Below are 25,997 nucleotides of genomic sequence, written 5' to 3'. Positions count from 1 at the left end.
GCGCATGTTCACATTTTGAGTTCATGTATTGTATAATCTATGACACTGCGCATGCGCTCCTATGAAAATCATGAATGCCGTCTTTATATACTCAGTGGACAGAAAATTTCGTGATTTTCATTCTAGCGGTTTTCAATATATTTCGTTCGTGAGGCTAAAAATTTTTTGTTTCATATTTACATATTTACATTAAAAAATTTAGTGTAATATTTTTTTATCTTTTATATTCTCTCCATTATCGTCCATTTTACGATAATATCGTTGTTCGTTTATTCTTTTCCAACGGGTACATGATCACGAAGATAGAAACAGACAGTAGAAGAGCGTCGCATTCGTGAGTAGTAACCCCCCTAGGCTAGTGAGGCGTATAAACTATCTAGTTACTGTCTACTTTGTTCTTTCGTGAAATAGAGTTTGACTAATAATTTTAGAAAAGGGCACTTCCATATGATATCCAATAAATAATCTGCATAACAGAAAAATCAATTATTTACATATATGTGCGTGTCTCCAATTCTTATATTTTGATTTTGTAAAATGGAAAATACAATAGGTAGTAGTAAAATGTATGTTTTAACATTTATAGTAATTGCAGTTTAATCAAATTATAAATTTTTTATTCGCTATTGAAAATGATGAATATAATAATTGGAAGTAGAAAAGAACACTTTTATGAACGTAGCAGTATCGCTCGAATGAACGTGCTGAAATCCCGGATTGTCGGGCACCGATTGACGTCACCGATAGGCGGCCAAGATGGTTGTCAATGTTGATAAGTGGTTTGGTTACATGGAGAATCAGTGATAAAGCCGCGAACGATAGGAGCCCAACGCGAACGGAATTATGCCTGTAAAATAGAAATTAGACTCGCGTAGAACGAAATAAAGGGCCGTCATCGTGGCGCGGGATGGCGGACGGCGAAGATGCGGAACAAGAAATCCGTCGAGCCTTAGATGTCGTTCAATCCATGATTGACATCTCTGCTGATCGACTTGAAGGTTTGAGGACCCAATGTTCCACCAGTGCAGAACTCACTCAACAGGAAATTCGGACGCTTGAGGTACTCTCAAGCGTGTATGGTTGTTCTCGTTGTTCCTCGTTTTTTCTTTATTCCCTTCAGCACGATCGCCTTGACCTCGTGAAAGGCTGTTTCTTGATTGTCAACAAGTTGCAGATGCATTTCTTTATTAACTAAGAATTTATATCTGTATATGTGTTGACAGTTGTGCATGCAAATCTTTTGTTACTTGTGTTTCATAAATATGGTCATTTATTGTCATTACCACTATTGTTTTATTTTATAATTGTAATAATGATGTCAGTAGTAATCACAGAAATATATCTCACAGAGGTTCGTTCAATTTTTGTTAACAGAATATAAGCAATTTAGAAATAAGTACTTGTAGTTTTAGTACTATGATATTTAATAGAATATTTGACAGATCAAATTATTTTAACGCTGACAAAATTCTTTTTGATGTTTATATTAATTTTTCTTATTTTATATTGTTTAAATATATTTTAGGGGAAGCTTATAAAATTATATTCAAAGCAACTTGTAACCAAAGCCAAACTGGCTTTAGAAGAATCGTTACCTGCAGAGATGAAACAGTATCCATCTTTGCAACAATGGTTAAGGGTAGTGGGACTTACACAAGAGTCTATACAGGTATAAAAAATTTATTTTGAATACATAGGTAAAATTTTAATAGACATCTATACTGATTACAAATTTCAGATGATTTGTTCTAAAGCTAACTCACTTGAAGCTCTCAAAGAAAAATCTGAACATGAACTAGGTAGCATGTTGGGAGAAAATAATGTTAAACACGAAGAAGAACTTCGTAGACTTTGTAGGGCATTACACAATCTTCGTCGATATATGGGTAAAAATTGATTACATATAACAATATTTATACAGTTATTATTTATTCATGTATTAAGATATGTATTTTATTTGAAACATTGTGGTATTTAGATGTTCTCCTAAGAGGGGATATGGATAACAGTGATATGAATTTGTATTGGGATTCTTGGGATTCTTGGGATAGACATCATTTACGTACTGGAGCATCTCCTAGGCCAGCTCGATCCCGTACAACAAGATGTTCTGTTCCTTCAGAAGACAGCATTCCATATCATAACAACAACAATCTTAACAGTGATATATTAGCACAAGCTTCTTCCGTTACGTCTTTATCGTCAACTAGTCCTCCTTCTACCCCTCTTTTACAAAGACCAGGATGTGGTAAATAAATTCTGCTTTTTCTACTTAGTTGATATTTTTACTTATTTTATAATACAGTAAAACAATTAATACAAAATTCTGTCTTCTAATAACAGGAATTAAATTTCCAACGACTCCTCCTCCTTGTAAAAAACATCAAATAGGTTTACAAAATACAATATCACAACCAGAAGTGTTTCCTTTAACTAAGTCAAAGTCTCACGAATCACAGTTAGCAAACCGACTTGAAAATGGGGATTCAGCTTCAAGGTAATAATTTGAATTATTATAGTCTTTATATATGAAGCTCACAAATATATTCTTTCACTACTTTTATAGTTGTGGAAATGATCCTGTTAGTTGTGTAGGAAGAAGAAATCGTCTACCTACAGAACCAGGATCTTGCAGTAGTACCGCAGACATTGCAGGAGAAAGTTTCTTGCTAAATAGTAATAGTCCTATTAAGTCACCACCTTATTCTAGTGCTGAAAGTGATGATAACAGTTTCAAGGGAACAGGTAAATATTTGTTATTGGTTTAGAAAATTCTTATTTATAACATGAATGAAAAACTATTGCTTTAAAATTTTTCACAGTAACGAGTCTCCAAGTGCCAAAGTCACCACGTACGCCAACTGTAACCCGCGGAATGGGCCATATAATTGCTCATCGCTTTACCAAAACTTATAAAATGATGACAACTTGCGACTATTGCGATAAGCAAATGTTTATAGGCACTGGTTTGAAATGCAAAGAATGTAAATATAAATGTCACCGAGATTGCGAATCTAAAGTACCACCATCTTGTGGCCTACCTCAAGAACTCTTTGACGAGTTTAAAAGAAGTGTACAAGGTGACAGTATGTACAAACATTTTAAATCAAATTATTCAAATGTTTGTCGTTTTAATAGATTTCAAATAAAATAACATCTTCTAGGTATGGTAAATGTTTCTCCGATATTAACTAAACCTGGTATAACATCTCCTAATCACCATAATTCAAATTTATTGAGCTCTTTAAATCGAAGAGATCGTAAACGCTCGCATCCACATTCTTCTATGAATATACCTTTTCAGGTGTGTTACGCACAAATGATGGTTTTACATAGTCCATAAACTTATGAATTGTTGAATAAGTACTGTTTCAAAATATGAACTGCACTTTACTCTAATTTAAATTTATTAGGGCGCGGATTCTAGTTCAAATACCTCGAGCTGTAACAGCTCAACGCCTTCTAGTCCAGCTTTGTTACCTGCCAATACTAGCCAAACCCCACAGGCACCTGCCAAACAACAGTTCCATTTTCCAGGTATTCATCTAATAATATATTGTATTATAATAACCGAGCATTTCACTATCGTTTCATTCTAGATGTTGTGCTTAATGACAGAGGTGTTACGTTAGAGACTCATCGACTCGAAGGTACGACTATGTCAAGTGATAGCGAAAGAACAGTGAGTGTTTCTGGATCTGGCAGTGTCAGCACAGATTCCGAACGAACTCCTGTTAGGGTTGATTCTCAAGATTCCCAAGTCTCTGATGGAGAACCAGGAGATAGTCGTTGGCCACGACAAAATAGCGTATGTACTTTAAATGTTTGTAATTTAAATTATTTAATATTTAATCGTAGTGTCTATATCAATTGAATATCACAGTTATCGATGCGAGAATGGGACATTCCTTACGATGAACTGAAAATTGGAGAACCTATAGGTACTGGGAGATTTGGCACAGTGTATAGAGGCTATTGGCATGGTAATGTTGCAATTAAAGTCCTGAACATGGACTATTATTTAGATGATGATAAAACTTTGGAAGCGTTCAAGTTAGAGGTACTTATAAATAAATATACTTCTCATCATATGCAGCACCGCCGTTAGCGTTGAAAAATGGACCGCTCGTCCCGGGCCCTGCGTTTAGAGAAGCTTCGCGCCAAAACTTTCAAGCGTTGTATGGAAGCGTCTCTTTTTATATTGCCAATTGCAACTATAGCAATATAACGAGAATCAACTGTACTCATCGATGCCCTTTACTGATCTAATGCAGCGTCCAATAACGTCGAAAATTTTTTATTCAGGTCCCGCAAACTCTAGCGGCGGCTCTGATCATACGAACGCTTTTGATAATTTATCCATTTATGTATTTTAAAGTAACGTAACCATAGCGTGAATAAATTGACGAATAATATAAATAAAAATTATGTCGATATTTATAGGTGGCTACATTCCGAAAAACGAGACACGAAAATCTAGTTTTATTTATGGGAGCTTGTATGAAACCTCCTCGCTTGGCGATAGTGACTAGTATGAGCAAAGGCATGACTCTTTACACTCATATTCATTTGCGTAAAGATAAATTTAATATGAACAAAACCACTATCATCGCTCAACAGATTTCTCAGGTATATTGTATCAAAACTATGTTACAATAATTATTTTGTATACAAATTTTGTTTCAACGCGTATACATTTTTTCAGGGAATGGGATATCTTCATGCTCGTGGTATAATTCATAAAGATCTCAAAAGTAAAAACATATTTTTAGAAAATGGAAAAGTTGTAATAACTGATTTCGGTTTGTTTAGTGTTACGAAGCTTTGTTATGGGAATAGGTAAGTTTTATATCTGAAACAATAAACACTGCAAAACATTGTATGTATATTTTTGTATTCATTACTTTTTATTTTAAACAGAACAGGTAATGCACTGAGTATTCCACCTGGCTGGTTATGTTATTTAGCTCCTGAAATTGTACGTCGACTGAAACCACAACAAAATCGGGATCAGGAAGAATTACCTTTTACAGAAGCTTCCGATGTTTATGCATTTGGGTTGGTAACAAGTTATTATTTATATGTCGGTAATTATTTATATATTTGCAATGAAAAATAACATTTTATTACAGCACTGTATGGTACGAACTTTTGTGCGGTGAATGGCCATTTAAAGGACAACCTCCTGAAGCAATTATTTGGCAAGTTGGCAAAGGAATGAAACAAACTTTAGCTAACTTACAAGCTTCTCGTGATGTAAAGGTATAAAAAAATTATACTTATGTTTTGTCAGTAATGTTTAAATATTTGTAATTTGAAAATTGTTGCACTCTATTTATATGTTCATAGGATATTTTGATGCTTTGCTGGTCATTCCATGCAGAAAATCGGCCCGACTTTGCAAAATTATTAACTACTCTGGAAAAGCTGCCTCGCAAAAGGTTAGCACGTAGTCCTTCTCATCCTATACATCTTTCTCGTTCTGCAGAATCCGTGTTTTGAATAAATTTAAGTCTATTTAAATACACTGTTGTTCTCGTAGTGTAAATATAGAGCTGTGCAAGTATTGCCAGATCTTTGTTCGTGAAAGGTAAAATAAAAATAATCACTGAAAGGTCGTTTGTCTTTTTTTTCATTCAGTTAACAAAAATTATTAAAATTAACAATAAAAGAAATTTTATGAACAATTGAGTAACTTTTTAGTTTTGCATATAGAACTTGCTTTTATCTTGCATGGGAATAAATAATACAAAATATGAGTGAAAATTTATATTATAAAATAACGAAATATCGAATTTAAGATAGATTAGAATACATGAGGAAAAGGAGAAACATTATTTTTTACGGTATCAGAAGTTTTTATCCATTGCATACTTTTTGTAATTCTTGTAATTGTCTTCGAAGGTGAGCAGCACGTAATTTATTTAAAGCTATCCTTTTCTCAAACATTAATACCAAAGGCTTGGTAATTATGTCTGTTATGTGGACCAATGACCGCGTTCTCACTGGAATTAGTAGCTGAAGTTATTTTCTGTTCATGGTAATTAAAACTGATTAATATTAATATAATAGACTAACCAGCAGTATTGTGTATACTGGCAAGGATATCCTCATAGTTTTGATATGTTTCTGCCATTTCTTCTTCTTCTTGTACCAAAATTTTTAACAAATCTGTCATAGTCTAAAGATATTAAGTGTTTATGGTTAAACTTTAAGTCACATATGAAGCTTAATATATATTCATTTCTCAAGATCTTACTTTTAAACATATATTCGATATCATTGGAGTGTACACAATTTCTAGTGGAATTTCTGTTGCTTCTCCATTATGAGATTGAAAACAAGTTAAAGCAATTTCTTGCTCCTATAAAAATACAATTTTGTTTATTTATTTAAAACAGTAATTGATAATATTCATTTACCCTTTACCTTAGTTTCTTTACTTTCTGAAAATACTGAAAATATTAAACCCACAAAGGCATTATCCATCATCTGGTAGGTTGCCTGTGTCCTAACATCTGAAAATATATTTCTTTTACTCAAATGTTATTTATAATCTGTTTTTTGAGCATTGGTAATGTTATCAATCTAAATTTACCAACACGCGATGGACAAACTGTAATATGTGGATGTGAATGATACCATCCAAGTACACGTACAGGACGTTTTAATTGTTCTGTTAGGTGATCTGCTTCTGTAACAGCTTTCATTAATTGTACAGGTGAAATTTCTACCCTGTCCTTCTTCTTATCCAAACGTCTCAAAATAATCATTGCTGTGATTTTTGCAACGCCATTTGCTGTCTAATATAAATTACAATAAAACACGATAGATTTTTTTAATGCATGAAAATATATAAAATTGTAATGTATAGTAAAAACACAAACATACATCCCCAATTAACAGACCCATTACTTCAAATTTTTCCGTTGATAAGGCATGTTGCAAGCATGTCATATACACATCAGTTTGTAATTCTACCTTTTTCAGTGGAAATGTATCCATTATGTAATATTTGTTTTAACTACTATGTAATACTTATAATAAAAATATGGAACCTGTAACCAATTGTAACATTTAATGTTAATTCTAAATTACTTATGTAAACATTAAACAAGTAAGAAATAAAACAAATGTTTGTTTATTACAGAAACGAAAATATAATTTTCTGTATTATGCAAAATAAATTCCGTTTCTATAATTAAAACCAATTATTACACAGACTGTTAAAAATGACAAGATCTTTTGTTTGTAATAGAGAAACTTTTTTAGATGTTGTACAAGTCATGTAGTACACGTACATAAACTTTTGAAACACAAATATTAATACTTGCTATGTCCTTGTATCTTTAATTTTATACTTATTGCAAAGATATTTTATTAAAAACATTACATTTTTCAAAACAAACTTTATCGCGATTTATCTTAACCTATTACTCACTCTATTGAAGATTATGCTGAAGATTCGATATTTTGTTTACTCTGCGCATGTTTGCTCTGTTTAGATTCAGTCACTTGTAACCCAGAGCAACATTCATGTATACTCAGTGATCTTTTGTTTTGTATGATTACCACTTGTTGGTAACCCATTACCTTCCAAAGTTAAAAAATTTCGATCTAAATTTTTAAATAACTTCAATCATATCGAAGTATTGAGCCTGAACTTCTTCCACCCAATTCTGAAGTTCCGGTTTTTGAAACTGAAGGCAGTTTATATATCTCTTTCTTCTCGTTATTCACATATTTTATCCACCTTGTATATGATCGATGATGTGAATAGCATATGTACATCTTGCAGCAAATCTAGTTTATCTGGGAAAAATGGTAGCGAAGGAGAAATGGTCCTCTATCACTAGCCATAACACTGCCTAATTCACAGGAAACATTTTTAAAATCAACAAATAACAAATATTTACCGAGCAAATACTTATTCATAAAAGCAAACTGGTTTATTTTGAACCTGGTAAAAATAATATTACTATGTATCGAGCATAGTCACACGTGGACGGTGGCTCCCCGAGCTTCAATGTAAGAAACCACAAAGAAAAACATATTTGCTCTCGGATGTACAGTAAATACAGTACAAGAGCAGTGTTGGGCAGTCGTGAGATTTTATCTCACGCGAGAACTTCATGTGCATACGTCAGCGACGCCACAGCTTGCTGCCAATGCCGTACCTAGCCGGTACATACAGTGGTGACTGATGAGGGCACCTTAAAGATCCTACATAATTTTTCAAAAATTCTTATAATTGCACTGTAAACTATGAATGTATAGGTTGAGTTAGATTACATTAGGCTGGGTTAGGTTAGTTATGTATATGACTGTATAAAACTATACAACTATATATATATCGTGAATTATATAATATAATATGATGGAATATGGGAGATTATTATATTTAAAATAACACAAAAGCACAATAACTTTTAAAACATAAATGAATTTATTATTTAAGAAAAACGACTTGGAAGGACCTCTTTGAATAACTATATTTTATATGTGTGAAAATTATAATATCAGAGAAACAATAACAAAGAAATACATGGATTTTATTTTGTTAACATGCATAGATCCGATAAAAATCGAGCGGTATCTTTTTCCTTTGCTCTTGCAACAAATATTGGTATTCATATAACAAATCGGCTGCAAACGTAAAAAATAATAATAATCATAAATAAATTTAATATTACTCTTATTATATATAATCTGTTGAATTATTTAACCCTTTTATTCTCTTTCCTGCAATTTTCTTCAGATTTATTTTTTTTTCCTTACTAGGGCCTAATGATACCTTATATTTCATCAAAGTGTATACGCTACTGAGGACTTCTACGGATAGCTTACTGCGCATGCACTGAGACTGCCCACACTGATCTGCGCGCTACTTAAAAGTAGTTTAAGCCTTAAACTACCACATTATAAATAGTTATTCAATTTATTATTTTTATAATTAACATTTTCTGTTTACTAATGTTCTAACTTTCACGTAAAAATATTATTAAATCGTGCAACAATAATAAATATGTTATTATAAATGCTTTTATTTTTCAGTTCCAAAATTGAATATACACACAATCAGCCTCGATCTTCGACAAAGAATTAAGCTAATAAAGAGTTACATAAATTAAAAATTATACAAAATATATTTGCAAATTGTATGTATTTATGAAGTTACAATAAATAAACAAAAGAAATCATGTACTTATTTACAATCCTTTCCATTACATTCTTAAACATGACAGACAATCAACAGGTTACGTCAGGCTTGCGGTTAGGTTATATTCGGTTAGGTCAGGGTCCAAGGTTAGGTCGGATTATGTTAGATCATGCCTACGGTTAGGTTATATTAGGTTCGGTAAGGATCTAATGTTACTTCGGATCATGTTAGGTCAGGGACTAAGGCTAGGTTGTATCAGGTTAGGTCTGGAGACCTAACATATATCATTCCCCATGTTACTATTACTATTATCGTGGAACTATAATTACTATCCTTACTACTCTTATTATTATCAATTTAACCGATATCACTACACATATTACTACTTTTATTATCGTTACAACTATTATTATTATGCTGATTATTCCTATTATTATTAATACTATTACCCATATTACGACTATTATCATCGTTTCAACTGTAATTACCCTTACTACTCTTATTATTATCATTATAATTACGCATATCACTATTTTTATTATCAGTATCCTTATTATCCTTATTATTATCAATATTATTACGCATTGTACTACTTTCATCATCATTATACTTATTATTCTTATTATTATCAGTATTATTACGCACATTACGACTATTATCATCATTATCCTTATTATTCTTATCATTATCAATATTATTACGCTTATTACAACTTTTATCATCATTATCCTTATTATTCTTATCATTATCAATATTATTACGCATATTACTACTTTTATCGTCATTATCCTTATAATTCTTATCATTATCAATATTATTACGCTTATTACTACTTTTATCATCATTATCCTTATTATTCTTATTATTATCAATATTATTACGCATATTACTACTTTTATCGTCATTATCCTTATAATTCTTATCATTATCAATATTATCACGCATATTACTACTTTTATCATCATTATCCTTATAATTCTTATCATTATCAATATTATTACGCTTATTACTACTTTTATCATCAGTATCCTTATTATTCTTATTATTATCAATATTATTACGCATATTGCTACTCTTCTCATCATTACCCTTATTATCCTTATCATTATCAATAATATCACGCATATTACTACTTTTATCATCATTATCCTTATTATCCTTATCATTATCAATATTATCACGCATATTACTACTTTTATCATCATTATCCTTATAATTCTTATCATTACCAATATTATTACGCTTATTACTACTTTTATCATCAGTATCCTTATTTTTCTTATCATTATCAATATTATTACGCTTATTACAACTTTTATCGTCATTATCCTTATTATTCTTATTATTATCAATATTATTACGCATATTACTACTTTTATCGTCATTATCCTTATAATTCTTATCATTACCAATATTATTACGCTTATTACTACTTTTATCATCAGTATCCTTATTATTCTTATTATTATCAATATTATTACGCATATTGCTACTCTTCTCATCATTACCCTTATTATCCTTATCATTATCAATAATATCACGCATATTACTACTTTTATCATCATTATCCTTATTATCCTTATCATTATCAATATTATCACGCATATTACTACTTTTATCATCATTATCCTTATAATTCTTATCATTACCAATATTATTACGCTTATTACTACTTTTATCATCAGTATCCTTATTATTCTTATTATTATCAATATTATTACGCATATTGCTACTCTTCTCATCATTACCCTTATTATCCTTATCATTATCAATAATATCACGCATATTACTACTTTTATCATCATTATCCTTATTATCCTTATCATTATCAATATTATCACGCATATTACTACTTTTATCATCATTATCCTTATAATTCTTATCATTACCAATATTATTACGCTTATTACTACTTTTATCATCAGTATCCTTATTATTCTTATTATTATCAATATTATTACGCATATTGCTACTCTTCTCATCATTATCCTTATTATCCTTATCATTATCAATATTATTACGAATATTACGACTATTATCATCGCTGCAACTGTAATTATCCTTACTACCCTTATTATTATCAATATTACTACACATATTATGATTATTATCATCGCTGGAACTATAATTATCTTTACTACCCTTATTATTATCAATATAACCTATATTATTACCCATATTACTATTGTTGTAATAGTTAGAACTATTATTATCATCCTAATCGTTGCTATTATTATCAGTTTAACCTCTATCACTATCAATATTGCTACTTTTATTGTCGTCATAACTATTGTTAGTAGTAATAATCTATTTTTAATATAAATAATCCATATTACTCGTATTACAATGGGTGGAACAATAATTACTGTCCTTACTACTGTTAGTATTATCAGTCAGAACCCAAGGTTAAGTTTAATTGGGATAGGTAAGTTTCTATGGTAAGGTTATATTAGGTTAGGTCTGGGGCTAAGGTTAGGTTAGATTAGGTTAGGTCTGGGCCTAAGGTTAGGTTAGATTAGGTTAGGTCTGGCCCTAAGGTTAGGTTAGATTAGGTTAGGTCTGGGGCTAAGGTTAGGTTAGATTAGGTTAGGTCTGGGCCTAAGGTTAGGTTAGATTAGGTTAGGTCTGGGCCTAAGGTTAGGTTAGATTAGGTTAGGTCTGGGCCTAAGGTTAGGTTAGATTAGGTTAGGTCTGGGCCTAAGGTTAGGTTAGATTAGGTTAGGTCTGGCCCTAAGGTTAGGTTAGATTAGGTTAGGTCTGGGCCTAAGGTTAGGTTAGATTAGGTTAGGTCTGGGCCTAAGGTTAGGTTAGATTAGGTTAGGTCTGGGCCTAAGGTTAGGTTAGATTAGGTTAGGTCTGGGCCTAAGGTTAGGTTAGATTAGGTTAGGTCTGGGCCTAAGGTTAGGTTAGATTAGGTTAGGTCTGGCCCTAAGGTTAGGTTAGATTAGGTTAGGTCTGGGCCTAAGGTTAGGTTAGATTAGGTTAGGTCTGGGCCTAAGGTTAGGTTAGATTAGGTTAGGTCTGGGCCTAAGGTTAGGTTAGATTAGGTTAGGTCTGGGCCCAAGGTTAGGTTATATTAGGTTAGGTCTGGGCCTAAGGTTAGGTTAGATTAGGTTAGGTCTGGGCCCAAGGTTAGGTTATATTAGGTTAGGTCTGGCCCTAAGGTTAGGTTATATTAGGTTAGGTCTGGGTACCTAACCTACCTAACCTACCTGACCTAACCTAATATAACCTAACCCAAGGGTCCGACCTAACCTTTTCCAACCTAACCGGTTAGGTTGGATTAGGTTAGGTCAGGGCCTGAGGTTAGGTCAGATCAGGTTAGGTCAGGGTGGGTTAGGTAGGTTAGGTACCCAGACCTAACCTAATGTAACCTAACCTTAGGGCCAGACCTAACCTTTTCCAACCTAACCGGTTAGGTTGGATTAGGTTAGGTCAGGGCCTGAGGTTAGGTCAGATCAGGTTAGGTCAGGGTGGGTTAGGTAGGTTAGGTACCCAGACCTAACCTAATGCAACCTAACCCTAGAGTCCGACCTAACCTTTTCGAACCTAACCCCAGGGACCGACCTAACCTGATACAACCTAACCGGTTAGGTCGGAATAGGGCAGGGAGGCTATATAGGAAATGGTAATAATAATAATAATAATAATAATAGTTGAAACGACAATAAAAGTAGTAATATGGGTAATATTGATAATAATATAAATAATAAGGATTATGATGATAAAAGTAGTAATAAGCGTAATAATATTGATAATAATTAGAATAATAAGGATAATGATGATAAAAGTAGTAATAAGCGTAATAGTATTGATAATAATATAAATAATAAGGATAATGTTAATAAAAGTAGTAATAAGCGTAATAATATTGATAATAATAAGAATAATAAGGATAATGATGATAAAAGTAGTAATAAGCGTAATAATATTGATAATAATAAGAATAATAAGGATAATGATGATAAAAGTAGTAATAAGCGTAATAATATTGATAATAATAAGAATAATAAGGATAATGATGATAAAAGTAGTAATAAGCGTAATAATATTGATAATAATATGAGTAGTAAGGTTAATTACTGTTCCAGCGATGATAGTAGTCGTGATATGCGTAATAATATTGATAATAATAAGAATAATAAGGATAATGATGATAAAAGTAGTAATAAGCGTAATAATATTGATAATAATAAGAATAATAAGGATAATGATGATAAAAGTAGTAATAAGCGTAATAATATTGATAATAATTAGAATAATAAGGATAATGATGATAAAAGTAGTAATAAGCGTAATAGTATTGATAATAATATAAATAATAAGGATAATGTTAATAAAAGTAGTAATATGCGTAATAATATTGATAATAATATGAGTAGTAAGGTTAATTACTGTTCCAGCGATGATAGTAGTCGTGATATGCGTAATAATATTGATAATAATAAGAATAATAAGGATACTGATGATAAAAGTAGTAATAAGCGTAATAATATTGATAATAATAAGAATAATAAGGATAATGATGATAAAAGTAGTAATAAGCGTAATAGTATTGATAATAATATAAATAATAAGGATAATGATGATAAAAGTAGTAATAAGCGTAATAGTACTGATAATAATATAAATAATAAGGATAATGATCATAAAATTAGTAATAAGCGTAATAATATTGATAATAATGAGAATAATAAGGGTACTGATGATAAAAGTAGTAATAAGCGTAATAATATTGATAATGATAAGAATTATAAGGATAATGACGATAAAAGTAGTAATATGCGTAATAATATTGATAATAATAAGAATAATAAGGATACTGATGATAAAAGTAGTAATAAGCGTAATAATATTGGTAATGATAAGAATTATAAGGATAATGATGATAAAAGTAGTAATATGCGTGATAATATTGATAATGATAAGGATAATAAGGATAATGATGATAAAAGTAGTAATATGCGTGATAATATTGATAATGAGAAGGATAATAAGGATAATGATGAGAAGAGTAGCAATATGCGTAATAATATTGATAATAATAAGAATAATAAGGATACTGATGATAAAAGTAGTAATAAGCGTAATAATATTGATAATGATAAAAATAATAAGGATACTGATGATAAAAGTAGTAATAAGCGTAATAATATTGATAATGATAAGAATTATAAGGATAATGACGATAAAAGTAGTAATATGCGTAATAATATTGATAATAATAAGAATAATAAGGATCATGGTGATAAAAGTAGTATAGTATAGTATATTTATAGTATATACATATAGTATAGTTTATAGTATAGTATAGTATAGTATAGTACAGTATAGTATAGTATAGTATAGTATAGTATAGTATGGTATAGTATAGTATAGTATAGTATATAGTATATAGTATGGTATAGTATAGTATAGTATAGTATAGTATAGTATATAGTATAGTATAGTATAGTATAGTATAGTATATAGTATAGTATATAGTATAGTATAGTAGAGTATAGTATGGTATAGTATAGTATAGTATGGTATAGTATAGTATAGTATAGTATAGTATAGTATAGTATAGTATAGTATGGTATAGTATAGTATAGTATGGTATAGTATAGTATAGTATAGTATAGTATAGTATAGTATAGTATAGTATAGTATAGTATAGTATAGTATGGTATAGTATAGTATAGTATGGTATAGTATAGTATGGTATAGTATAGTATGGTATGGTATAGTATAGTATGGTATAGTATAGTATAGTATAGTATAGTATAGTATAGTATAGTATAGTATGGTATAGTATAGTATAGTATGGTATAGTATAGTATAGTATAGTATAGTATGGTATAGTATAGTATAGTATGGTATAGTATAGTATAGTATGGTATAGTATAGTATAGTATAGTACAGTATAGTATAGTATAGTATAGTATGGTATAGTATGGTATAGTATAGTATGGTATAGTATAGTATAGTATAGTATAGTATAGTATAGTATAGTATAGTATAGTATAGTATAGTATAGTATAGTATAGTATAGTATAGTATGGTATAGTATGGTATAGTATAGTATGGTATAGTATAGTATGGTATAGTATAGTATAGTATGGTATAGTATAGTATATAGTATGGTATAGTATAGTATATAGTATGGTATATTATAGTATAGTATGGTATAGTATAGTATATAGTATGGTATAGTATAGTATATAGTATGGTATAGTATAGTATATAGTATGGTATAGTATAGTATATAGTATGGTATAGTATAGTATATAGTATGGTATAGTATAGTATATAGTATGGTATAGTATAGTATAGTGTAGTATAGTATAGTATATAGTATAGTATAGTATAGTATAGTATAGTATAGTATAGTATAGTATAGTATAGTATAGTATAGTATGGTATAGTATAGTATATAGTATGGTATAGTATAGTATATAGTATGGTATAGTATATAGTATAGTATAGTATAGTATATAGTATAGTATAGTATAGTATAGTATAGTATAGTATAGTATAGTATAGTATAGTATGGTATAGTATAGTATAGTATAGTATAGTATAGTATGGTATAGTATGGTATAGTATAGTATATAGTATGGTATAGTATAGTATATAGTATATATATATATATATATATGTATATAGTATATATAGTATATATATAGTATACTATATATAGTATAGTATATATATGGTTTGTGTGTGTGTGTATATATACTATATTAATATATACACATATATAGTATATATACTATATATATATATATCCTAATATAATGCGACCTAACCGTAAGCCTGACCTAACCTGTTGATTGGCTGTTATGTTTAAGAATGTAATGGAGAGGATTGTAAATAAGTACATGATTGTAAATAAGTTCTTTTGTTTATTTATTGTAACTTCATAAATACATACAGTTTGTAAATATGTTTTGTACAATTTTCAAGTTATGTAACCCTTTGTTTATGTAACCCTTGGCTTAATTCTTTATCGAAGATCGAGGCAGATTGTGTGTATATTCAATTTTGAAACTGAAAAATAAAAGCATTTATAATAACTTATTTATTGTTGTTGCACGATTTAATAATATTTTTACGTGAAAGTTAGGACATTAGTAAACAAAAAATGTTACTTATAAAAATAATAAATTGAATAACTATTTATAATGTACAATTGTTATGACTAAATATATGGGTAATATTAAAAAATGGAACTTACGTTGATTAAATGGAACGCAGAGATCCTTCTTCCACTTCAATGCTGTAAAGACTATCTCGTCGGTCTGATAGAATGGCTTAATCTACTTTTAAGTAGCGCGCCTATCAGTGTTTGGCAGCCCCAGTGCTGTGATGAGATATGGGCCGGGTATGTATTTAGTGGCGCCACTAGATGGCTTTATTATATATTTTGCTTACAGTTATTTTAGTACCTTTCCTTTCCATCTTCTCCTCAAATATGAAAGTATGTATACAATGTAACCTTATCCAACCTATACATTCATATTTCACAACCAAATTATAAAAATTTTTGAAAAATAATGAGGGGTGATTGAGGTACCCTATTTTATTGAAACTTATACTTCACTGAGACTAAAATTGCCGCGCATGCGCGAAAAAACGCGGCTCATAACTCATCTCGGTCCCAGCGCATGCGCAGTAAGCTATCCGTAGAAGTCCTCAGTACCGTATACACTTTGATGAAATATAAGGTATCATTAGGCCCTAGTGAGAAAAAAAAAATAAATCTGAAGAAAATTGCAAGAAAGTGAATAAAAGGGTTAAATAATACAACAGATTATATATAATAAAAGTAATATTAAATTTATTTTTATTACTATTATTTTTTACGTTTGCAGCCGATTTGTTATATGAATACCAATATTTGTTGCAAGAGCAAAGGAAAATATACCGCTCGATTTTTATCAGATCTATGCATGTTAACAAAATAAAATCCATGTATTTCTTTGTTATTGTTTCTCTGATATTATAATTTTCACACGTATAAAATATAGTTATTCAAAGAGGTCCTTCCAAGTCGTTTTTCTTAAATAATAAATTCATTTATGTTTTAAAAGTTATTGTGCTTTTGTGTTATTTTAAATATAATAATCTCCCATATTCCATCATATTATATTATATAATTCACGATATATATATATATATATATATATATATATATATAGTTGTATAGCTTTATACAGTCATATATATAACTAACCTAACCCAGCCTAATGTAATCCAACCCAACCTATACATTCATAGTTTACAGTGCAATTATAAGAATTTTTGAAAAATTATGTAGAATCATTAAGGTGCCCTCATCAGTCACCGCTGTGTGTACCGGCTAGGTACGGCATTGGCAGCAAACTGTGACGTCAACTGACGCATGCGCATAAAGCTCTCGCGTGAGATAAAATCTCACGACTGCCTTAGACTGTACTAGAGGGGCATCTACTGAAGTTAGCCGAGTTGCGTAAAACAAGAATAGCCTTTTACGAAACGGTGTTCAATGATTTGAAAAGAGATAATCGATAACAGAATGTCGAACTTCAAATAAGTCGATTCTTCGAATCGATGATTTGCGTTGTGAAAGCAGTATGTTTAAAATGTAGTGTACACGTGTGATTGTGTAGTTTGCAAATTATATGAAAAATATAACTTACGCGAATAGTAGGAAAGCTGAAATGGCTAATACAAGCTTAAATAGTAGTGCTCCACAGATACAAATAAGATTTATTACGAAACAAGAACAGTAAGTACCATTTGTGGTTATTTTTATGAGGAGGTTAATTTAGTTTGTTACGTACAGGTGATATAACAAAACTTTTACTCAGAAACCGTGAAATGTATGGAACATATGTTTTTAAATTTTAGATATGCTGTACCAGATTTCCCTCTATCTGTTCACACGTCTATCGTATCGAGTGAACTGAATACTCTTGTAAATGAACTACTGAAAGGTAAACATCTATCTATTCTTGTGTTAATAAATTTCAGTAATAAATATTTACTTAGAAAATAACTTTTTAATTTTAGAATCTACTGATATCAAAAATGACATAGAATTTGATTTTTTGATATGCTCTCAATTTCTACGTGGTTCATTATCCGAGCACATAGCAGAGAAAAATATTTCTACAGAAGAGGTGATAAATGTTGAATATGTTGAGAAATATCCTCCACCAGAACCTCAGGACTGTCTTATACATGATGATTGGGTGGCTGCAGTGGACGTGTGTGAAAAATGGTTAATTTTAATGTTATTCATTTATAACCATTCTACGCTATAACAGTTAAACTAACTGCTATATAAGGCAAAACTGTGTTTAATAGGATACTGACAGGTTGCTATGATAATACATTACATATTTGGACATCAAAAGGAAAACATCATCTTGTAATTCCTGGACATACATCACCTATCAAAGCAGTTGCATGGATCTCTTTGAATAATGACACTGCCAGTTTTGTTAGGTACTGAATAAACAATGAAAAAGATGTTTCATTATGATTTTTATATATTCATGAAACTTATAGCGCTTCGCAGGATCAAACAGCTATAATATGGGACTGGAATATTGTAGAAAATTCAGTAGATTGTATACATATATGCAGAGGACATGAACGTGGCCTCGAGGCTGTCAGTGTAAACTATGACAAAACAACAATAGCAACTGGAGCATGGGACACAATGCTAAAAATCTGGTCTACATGTAAGTATTTTAATTAAATTGTAGTATGTACTGAACACTATTATTTGTTAAGAAACTAAGTTATTTAATCTGTGTTAATTTTCACAGCTAATCAAGATGAAAATGAAGATGGTGAATCTACTTCGAAAAGATTGAAGTCGGAACACGGTAAAACAAGGGTAAATGACACGTATGAACGTAGACGAAAAATGTGGGTATAATATAATTATTCGTATAAACGTGTGCAATATTGTATAGGTACCTAAAAGAACTATGAAAGGGCACAAAGAAGCCATTAGCAGTGTCGTATGGTCAGATAAAGCGGAACTTATAACGGCTTCGTGGGATCATACGATAAAACTATGGGATTCAGAATTGGGAGGGATTAAACATGAACTTGCTGGCAATAAAAGTTTCTTTGACCTTGATTATTCTCTATTAAGCCGTGCCATTATAGCAGCGTCCGCCGATAGACACATCAGATTATATGATCCGAGATCTACAGGTTTTTATTTTAAATTGCTTTTTTTAAAAATTGATAATTGGCAACTTTGCTGAAAATATATTTGTTTCAGAGGGAACGCTTGTAAAATCAGTATTCACTTCCCACACCCAATGGGTGCAATCCGTGAGATGGTCTCCCGTGGACGAAAATCTTTTTATTTCAGGAGCATACGATAATGACATGAAACTTTGGGATACCAGAAGGTATTAATTCGCTATTAATTCGATGCTATTCATGCACAACGTATACTAATTTTAAAATGATGTTTATTTATTGCAGTCCTAAGGCACCGTTATTCGACCTTTCCGGACACGAAGACAAAGTGTTATGTTGCAACTGGTCGAATCCAAAATTCATGGTATCCGGAGGCGCGGATAATACTGTAAGAATATTCAAGTCAAAATCCGTTGTTCGTTAATAATAAAGTAGTACCTTACACAAAATTTTGAACTACAATACCACAAAGTCTCATATATAGTGCAAATTAATAACAATAGGCCTTTTTAAATTATTTTAATATTTATTATACTCTAAATCAAACAATGTAATCGTCTAAATGAAATTCAATATATCGACGTCGTTAAACATATCGATCACAAATTCCACGTGTTCACCGTAAAATAATCGAAACGAACAATCTTATTCTTAACTGCAACAACATATTTGAAATAAACTTGAATCGAAACGACGTATATAAAGCAACAACAAGTATTTTCGTACGAATAAAAAACACATGTACAAAAACGAAAAAGGAAAACATACGGTCCTAGCGAAAAAATATTTCATCGTTTATGAAAAATCTTTGAACGTGAAATCAAAATTCGCACTTTTTATTTCAATGAGTTTCTTCTTATGATGTGTCTCTTTTTTTCTCTTTAATTTTACCCTCGTATTTTACATTATTATAAAACCACCACTTAATTGACAAAAGAGGAGATCTAGTAAATCGTTCGTACATTGCCAGCACCTCGATTCATTTTTACCATTTCCTATTTCTCTTTTTTTTAAGGACTTCGAATTATTTTTATTGCGCATAAATCAAAGCGTTTACTCAAAATAGTACAAATCGCATTAGCGGTAAGGTGTTAAAAGTACTATAAGAAAAAGACTCGTTACGTTCTACCGTATTGCCAGAATTGAACAATGGCATGTCAATTGTCCATGTGTGGACTCGTTACCTCGCAAGAAACAATTCTACCGTCGGTTAATATAGAGGCGGACGCTGGATGTATTACACGATATATTAGGATAATGTGGGGGGCTTATCGTTCTAATATTTTACTTACAAAGGACAATGTCGTTTCAGTCTATTGCACATGCTGTACCTCTACACATTAGTGAATAGTATAATTGTCGTTCACTGTTGTTCAATGGAGAAAAACATGACTTTTTTATTTTTGTTTCATCATTTTAATTCATTAAGCTCTCTTTCAGCCCTAAAGGATATCAAGAAACGTCGCAGGGGCTTTGCTTCAACGTTGAAAAAGACATTTACAATAGTTCTGCTACTTGATTCGACAGAAGGCATAAGTGTTTTTCTTTTAGGTGTTTCTGGAATACGTGTAAATACAGCCACTGATTTTCTTCTTTTGTACGAGAGTAAGTTTATTTTACAGACTTTTACAGTTCATTTGTTCCTTTGTCTCGCAGATGTTGTTGTTGTTGCCCTCGAACAAAAGGAAAAAAGGAGAAATGAAAATAATCGATTGGAAAACATTACGCATTGCAACGAAATCGTCCAACTCATACGTAAGAGTAGCAAGAAAGATATCGAAGAAATCATAATACAATTTGGGGATTCACTCTTGGTGTATCAGAACCGAGGAAAGGAAAAAGAAAGTGATTCGAATAAATCCCCAAAACAGATCGTTTATTGATCAAAAATAAGGGACGATAATAATTAAGAATTTGATTCTTTCACTTTGAATATACCAAACCATACTTGTAAGTAACTCTAAAAACTGTTCGGTGCACGCTCCCCCATACAAAGTGTAGAAGAGTGACGTTTCAGAGCGTGCACACGCAGTGTGCAGTTTACAGTAACAGTGTGTCTTCTGCAGTCTGTGTCATGTAATAGGCAGATGGTTTTTTTTTTAAAGTACGCATTATTTAAATTATGCATACACCTACACACCACATGCTCAGCTCGCACTTTCTCTCTCTCACTCTCTCACTCTCTCACATTTTATTTTCACTTTCTCTCACGTTCTCGTTCTTTTTTTTGTGTTTTTTTTTTATCATTTTGCCATTTTGCATTTCTTCGTTTATCTTTTTCTTTTCTTTTCTCGCTTTTTCTCTTTTTTTTCGTTTGTTTCTTTAGAAGACCCTATCTAACCCCCACATTATCTCACACAAAGACTAGCGTTTTTAAACGATCCAAAATAAACTAAGGGCACTTTTAGTGGCGTATGCCCTGTGTTCTTATTTCGAGATTTTTTTTCTTTCATGAAAAATCTAATTCTGACCGTTGTTAAACTTTGTTGGTTTTTCCCTTTTTTTTTGTTGTTTATTACAGCACCTATCGACTTCTAAGAGTCCCTATTTCTTAACTAGCTATGACACACTTGCCTTAATCTAAAAAAAGTTCATTACGTGCTATGCCTCGCCATCTTAATGTATTCGAACCTATGTGTTCATTTTTTTTCTTTTTTCTCCTTCAATGTTAATTCTCGTACGATTGCGAGCTAACTTAATGCTTCGACATTATTCTCTCTCTCTCTCTTTCTCTCTCGCATTCTCTCCCCCATTCTCATCTTCTCTTTCTTTCTCTCTGATTTACGAAACTCTGTTTTCATATTCAGATTGGTCGCCCACCGCATAACAATATATCCTGGAGAGAAGAAACCAAAATTAATCAGACTGTATGGTATTTCGTTTTGGAGAATTACATATGTTTTCGTCGATATCTTGTAACGCGAAGAGATTCAAACGCGACGAAGAACATGAGGAGAAAGAACAAAAAAAAAAAAAAGAAAAAAAGAAAAATATAGGAAGAACATATCGATGGGAGGAAAATCGAGGAAAGTTACAAGTTAGAAAAGGGAGAAGGAGAAGGAGGAATAGGGAGCATGGAAAAAAGTGTTCATTTCTCGTTACAGCTAGAAACCTATCTTTGCTTAACAATGTAAAACAATGACTTAAAACACCTCGGTGAAATCTAAGGACTGTACAAGTCGAAGTACGATGACGTGTTGCGGGTCATCGTCATTATCATCATCGTTATCATCATCGTCATCAAAGAGAAAACTCGGACTCGCTTAAGCCGATATTCGACTAACGTTTACGTTTTTTTGTTATTTTCGTTACTTAAAACATCCTACGATTTTTTTTTCAATTTATTCTCATCTTCTCTACAATCAGCCTACGTACTACTAGTTTTAAATCTAATCTAAAAAGAGGCTACGCTAGAGAATCCTAGAGAAAGCTTACGGAAAGCAGCATTGTTTTTTTTTTTTGGAAACGAGCTTCCAAAAAAAAGTTGATTTTCGTAAATACATTTTGCCCGGCCAGCCCAAGCACCCGACCCGCGGTGCGCAGCAAGCAGTCCTTACTATTTATATTACAGTAGATAATATGTTGTAGAATAATATATATTTATTAATATGAATAGCCAGTCAGTCTTGACGGGTACGAGGTGCATAGGCTGAACGGTGCCTCGTCTTTGTGTGTTTCCTTTTTTTTTTCTTCTTTAACAAGATGAGGCAGTTATATAATCCTAACTATCAGCTAACTATCTACCTAAACTTAATCACTTAATTGATTACTTCCTATCCAAAATGGTGCCTAACCTATGTTCATAGTCAACACTAACTACACAACATCTCGCAGTGTCCTCCTTCGCAAATTCTATACAATAGAGATTACGACGCACTCGTTCTTACATTTTCATTCTTCCTCTCTTTCTCCCTCTACTTTCTATATCTCGCTCACTCTAACCTTCTGTAATGCTTTCATTCTTATTTCACATTCATCTTTTACTTTGTTTTCCCTTCGTTCCTTTCGCTCGTTGTCCCTTACACTCTGTGTTTATCACCTCTTTCTCTCTATTTCTCCTCTCTGCCCGCTCTCCAGTGCGGCTCCGTATCTGCGGGAGCTTAGCGTTCGAACCTCATTGTTCTTCCGCCTCGGCCAGCACTAAAATGCTGCTCTTTGTTTTGGTCGTCACAATAATTAATTAGTTATTTAGTACAAGTCTATTAGTAAAATTCTTCAAAATTCACTATTTAATCACATGTGATTTTTTTTTTTTGTTGTCAGTCGTGGTGACAATCTCTCGCTTGTGCAACAAATTTTACACGCTCGCAAATAGGTTCTCCCCCTTTCTTTCGTTCGTTCGTTCCCTTGCTCTCTCATTTTTTCTTTTTCTCTCCCCTCTCAATGCATGGACTCAAATCGAGTAATAATCGGTCTCTTAAAAAATAGCTCATACCATTTTTTTTCATCTTTTATCTCTTGTCATCAAATCGTGATGTACCAAAATAAACTAAATATATTATTTACTTCAAGTCTCAACAGTGTAAAAATCTTTCATACTTTAGATGACGTCAATAATAGTAATCGTTAATTATAATAATACAGCGTATTATTGTAATATTATAATAATAGCTACGATTCGCCTCTAACTCTATCTAACTACCTGCCCGCCACTTCGAGCCCGGAGCTCGCAATATTTGGTAGAAAGCTTTCTGCTAATCTTTCCTCGACTCGATCTAAGTCAGACAACGTGAAAACTGTGTACCGGATGTAAAAAACGGGCTTAGAGGAACGCAGTAGAGGAGGAGTGTTTCTTTTCTTTTCATTCGAGACATCGCGTAGATAGAAAATTTCCTTCAAATTCTCTTATTATAAGTTTCTTTTTGTTTCCTCACGTTCGATCCTCTCGCCTATCGTTCTTCCTCCAGTCCTATTTTATCTTCGTTCATTTTGTAACACGTTTTTTTACTCGTTCGTTCGATATAATAAATTAATTTACACTCTATCTATCGTATCCCGTTGTAACAAGCCTATTCTCTCTGTCTCTCTTTTTTCCCGGGCGGTGTGAATTATCTTGGTTTACAATGATCCGCCGCCGTTTGATTTTCTTTTCTTCTTCTTCTTCTTTTTTTTTTTTTTTTGTTCCTATAACTCTTTCCGCACGGATCGTACGGTGTTTTCCGATCCGTCAATCCCGTTAGTGGCAACTATACACATACAAAATCTATTCGAATTTGTAACCAAAAAACAAACGCATTGATATTTAACTGGCTACAACGCAAGAACAATTATATTTTCTTAACTAGAAGATCAAAATTTGGCTCAAGTTTCGCATTTACATACCGACGTAAAAATATATTATAATATTTTTCAGCATATCCCTTGTCTAGCGGATTTGTCTGAAAAGGCACAATTCTAAAAAAAATATCTGTATTTACTGTACAATTAAAACTGATATCGATTCGTTAATAACTGTACTCATAAATATAAATCCTCTAAAAAGTACTATGTTCCTTTCCTTCTTGTTACAATAATTACATATATCCTGAAGTATTTTTTCTTTTAGAAATAAAGCTTCTTATTACTCTTTTTTATTAGTTTTCTTTTAAAATCTTCTTCGCTTCTTTTTCGTTCATAAAATATAGTCGTCCGTGATTAAAAAGAGAACGCGAACTGTACTTGTAAAAGTAGATAAAAATCTCCGCGTGGCAATACATACATACAATATATGTGCCTGGCTTGGAATGTCTGAACGAAACAGAAGAAAACAAAAAGAAATAATGTGATGAGAGTGCAGTTAGCGGATGGGGTGGTGTGCGCTGTCAAGGAAGAGTTTCTTGTTTTCGGTATTTTTGTAAAAAAAATACCGAGCGATATCTCTTCTTTCTCAGCCCAGCCACCGGCCAGCCAGCTGGCACAAAAGTCCGGTAGGTACTGATTACGCAATTAACAAAATCTGAATGTTCTTTTTTTATCAACTCTAGCATTGGAAGTGCTTTCTTTTTCCTCTGTATATTATTATTATTATTATTATTTCTTGGGAAGAATTCTCCTTTGTATATTTCTGAGCAGCGTTTCTTTTATAGTTTACAGTTTTTGTTAAAATATTTATTCACACTCTCAAGCGTTCAGCTTCGACTTATCATTTCCTTAGTAAATGTAATACCTAAAGTTAATCCTGGAAGCCTATCAGCTTGACACTAAACTGTCCGTCGTAGAGTATCAGTTTCTTGTCACTGTCGTAATGATGTGTTGACGTTACAGCGTATGGAGCCGTGCTGGTGCCGAACAAATGTAAATGACACGAGCACTCGTACCCCGTCTTATGACAACATTCATTCTCTAATCGTTGGAAAATATTAACTACTTTCACCTATTTTTATCTGATGGATAAAATGTATAAAAGATGGCTGGCAAGTCAATTATCATGAGGAAGAATCTTATCTGACTTTATATAATGTATTTAGTCTCATCTATTCTTCATTAATATAATCCTTCGTATCAACAGGTGTGGCTCTCCTAACTTACGTAACCCTCGGTGTAATCGTATCTGAAATAAAGTTATTTAGCTTTCACTTGGATTTCCTTCTTCAGATTTATTAGTTATGGTGTAGAGTACCTGTATCAGTAGTTGACAGTGTACCGATAGTTAACATTTTTATATTCA

The 25,997-nt window shown here is 31.7% G+C and overlaps 4 protein-coding genes across 27 annotated transcripts in view; 2 read left to right on the top strand and 2 right to left on the bottom strand.

The window, feature by feature from the left end:
* The first annotated feature begins 675 nt into the window (after positions 1–675).
* On the top strand, positions 676–5,614 carry ksr (kinase suppressor of ras). Of its 3 annotated transcripts, none has more exons than XM_012291792.2 (16): positions 676–1,060; positions 1,526–1,669; positions 1,739–1,886; positions 1,979–2,248; positions 2,344–2,497; positions 2,588–2,745; positions 2,823–3,086; positions 3,165–3,304; positions 3,414–3,537; positions 3,600–3,808; positions 3,884–4,060; positions 4,444–4,629; positions 4,706–4,839; positions 4,921–5,058; positions 5,133–5,262; positions 5,350–5,614. In XM_012291792.2, the coding sequence occupies exons 1-16, from the start codon at positions 908–910 to the stop codon at positions 5,500–5,502; spliced, it is 2,682 nt and encodes an 893-aa protein (XP_012147182.2). In that variant the 5' UTR covers positions 676–907; the 3' UTR covers positions 5,503–5,614. The 3 variants fall into 3 exon arrangements, with proteins under 3 accessions (XP_012147182.2, XP_003706066.1, XP_012147185.2); XM_003706018.3 differs by having other exon boundaries at positions 677–1,060; positions 2,567–2,745; XM_012291795.2 differs by lacking the exon at positions 676–1,060 and adding an exon at positions 1,298–1,351 and having other exon boundaries at positions 2,567–2,745.
* Positions 4,887–8,106, bottom strand: LOC100881327 (lys-63-specific deubiquitinase BRCC36). Of its 4 annotated transcripts, XM_076530746.1 has the most exons (9): positions 7,961–8,101; positions 7,442–7,868; positions 6,892–7,058; positions 6,599–6,803; positions 6,430–6,518; positions 6,260–6,364; positions 6,079–6,181; positions 5,875–6,005; positions 4,887–5,575 (listed from the first exon to the last, which is right to left on the bottom strand). In XM_076530746.1, the coding sequence occupies exons 3-9, from the start codon at positions 7,003–7,005 to the stop codon at positions 5,519–5,521; spliced, it is 804 nt and encodes a 267-aa protein (XP_076386861.1). In that variant the 5' UTR covers positions 7,006–7,058; positions 7,442–7,868; positions 7,961–8,101; the 3' UTR covers positions 4,887–5,518. The 4 variants fall into 4 exon arrangements, with proteins under 4 accessions (XP_076386861.1, XP_003706067.2, XP_076386862.1 ...); XM_003706019.3 differs by having other exon boundaries at positions 7,442–8,102; XM_076530747.1 differs by lacking the exons at positions 7,442–7,868; positions 7,961–8,101 and adding an exon at positions 7,302–7,440.
* Positions 8,107–17,404: 9,298 nt separating this feature from the next.
* Positions 17,405–22,342, top strand: LOC100882711 (ribosome biogenesis protein WDR12 homolog). The gene is made up of 9 exons (XM_003706032.3): positions 17,405–17,912; positions 18,035–18,120; positions 18,197–18,407; positions 18,494–18,634; positions 18,698–18,873; positions 18,961–19,031; positions 19,111–19,357; positions 19,428–19,560; positions 19,637–22,342. Exons 1-9 carry the CDS (start codon positions 17,806–17,808, stop codon positions 19,773–19,775), a joined length of 1,311 nt encoding a protein of 436 aa, XP_003706080.3. The 5' UTR covers positions 17,405–17,805; the 3' UTR covers positions 19,776–22,342.
* shep (RNA binding motif single stranded interacting protein alan shepard) overlaps positions 18,695–25,997 on the bottom strand; it is a 37,570-nt gene continuing 30,267 nt past the window's right edge. For all 19 annotated transcript variants that reach the window (XM_076531068.1, XM_076531066.1, XM_076531073.1 and 16 more), the window contains one exon: positions 18,695–25,880. The gene's annotated coding sequence lies outside the window, so the exon portion shown is untranslated. The remainder of the gene's footprint in view (positions 25,881–25,997) is intronic.

This window comes from Megachile rotundata, chromosome 4, assembly GCF_050947335.1.
Source record: "Megachile rotundata isolate GNS110a chromosome 4, iyMegRotu1, whole genome shotgun sequence".
Taxonomy (NCBI): domain Eukaryota; kingdom Metazoa; phylum Arthropoda; class Insecta; order Hymenoptera; family Megachilidae; genus Megachile; species Megachile rotundata.
The sequence above is the reverse complement of the archived record's forward strand: the minus strand, read 5'-3'. Positions and strand labels throughout refer to the sequence as shown.

Bases quoted from the DNA above. Each gene is read 5' to 3' on its own strand.
- ksr (XM_003706018.3), top strand. From the start codon at position 908: ATGGCGGACGGCGAAGATGCGGAACAAGAAATCCGTCGAGCCTTAGAT. The intron at 1,061-1,525 runs GTACTCTCAAGC...AATATATTTTAG, and splicing joins AGGAAATTCGGACGCTTGAG to GGGAAGCTTATAAAATTATA. The intron at 3,809-3,883 runs GTATGTACTTTA...TGAATATCACAG, and splicing joins GTTGGCCACGACAAAATAGC to TTATCGATGCGAGAATGGGA.
- LOC100881327 (XM_003706019.3), bottom strand. From the start codon at position 7,005: ATGGATACATTTCCACTGAAAAAGGTAGAATTACAAACTGATGTGTAT. The intron at 6,804-6,891 runs GTATGTTTGTGT...AATTTATATTAG, and splicing joins TGGGTCTGTTAATTGGGGAT to ACAGCAAATGGCGTTGCAAA. The intron at 6,365-6,429 runs GTAAAGGGTAAA...GTATTTTTATAG, and splicing joins CAGAAAGTAAAGAAACTAAG to GAGCAAGAAATTGCTTTAAC.
- LOC100882711 (XM_003706032.3), top strand. From the start codon at position 17,806: ATGAAAAATATAACTTACGCGAATAGTAGGAAAGCTGAAATGGCTAAT. The intron at 17,913-18,034 runs GTAAGTACCATT...TTTAAATTTTAG, and splicing joins TTTATTACGAAACAAGAACA to ATATGCTGTACCAGATTTCC. The intron at 18,121-18,196 runs GTAAACATCTAT...TTTTAATTTTAG, and splicing joins TGTAAATGAACTACTGAAAG to AATCTACTGATATCAAAAAT.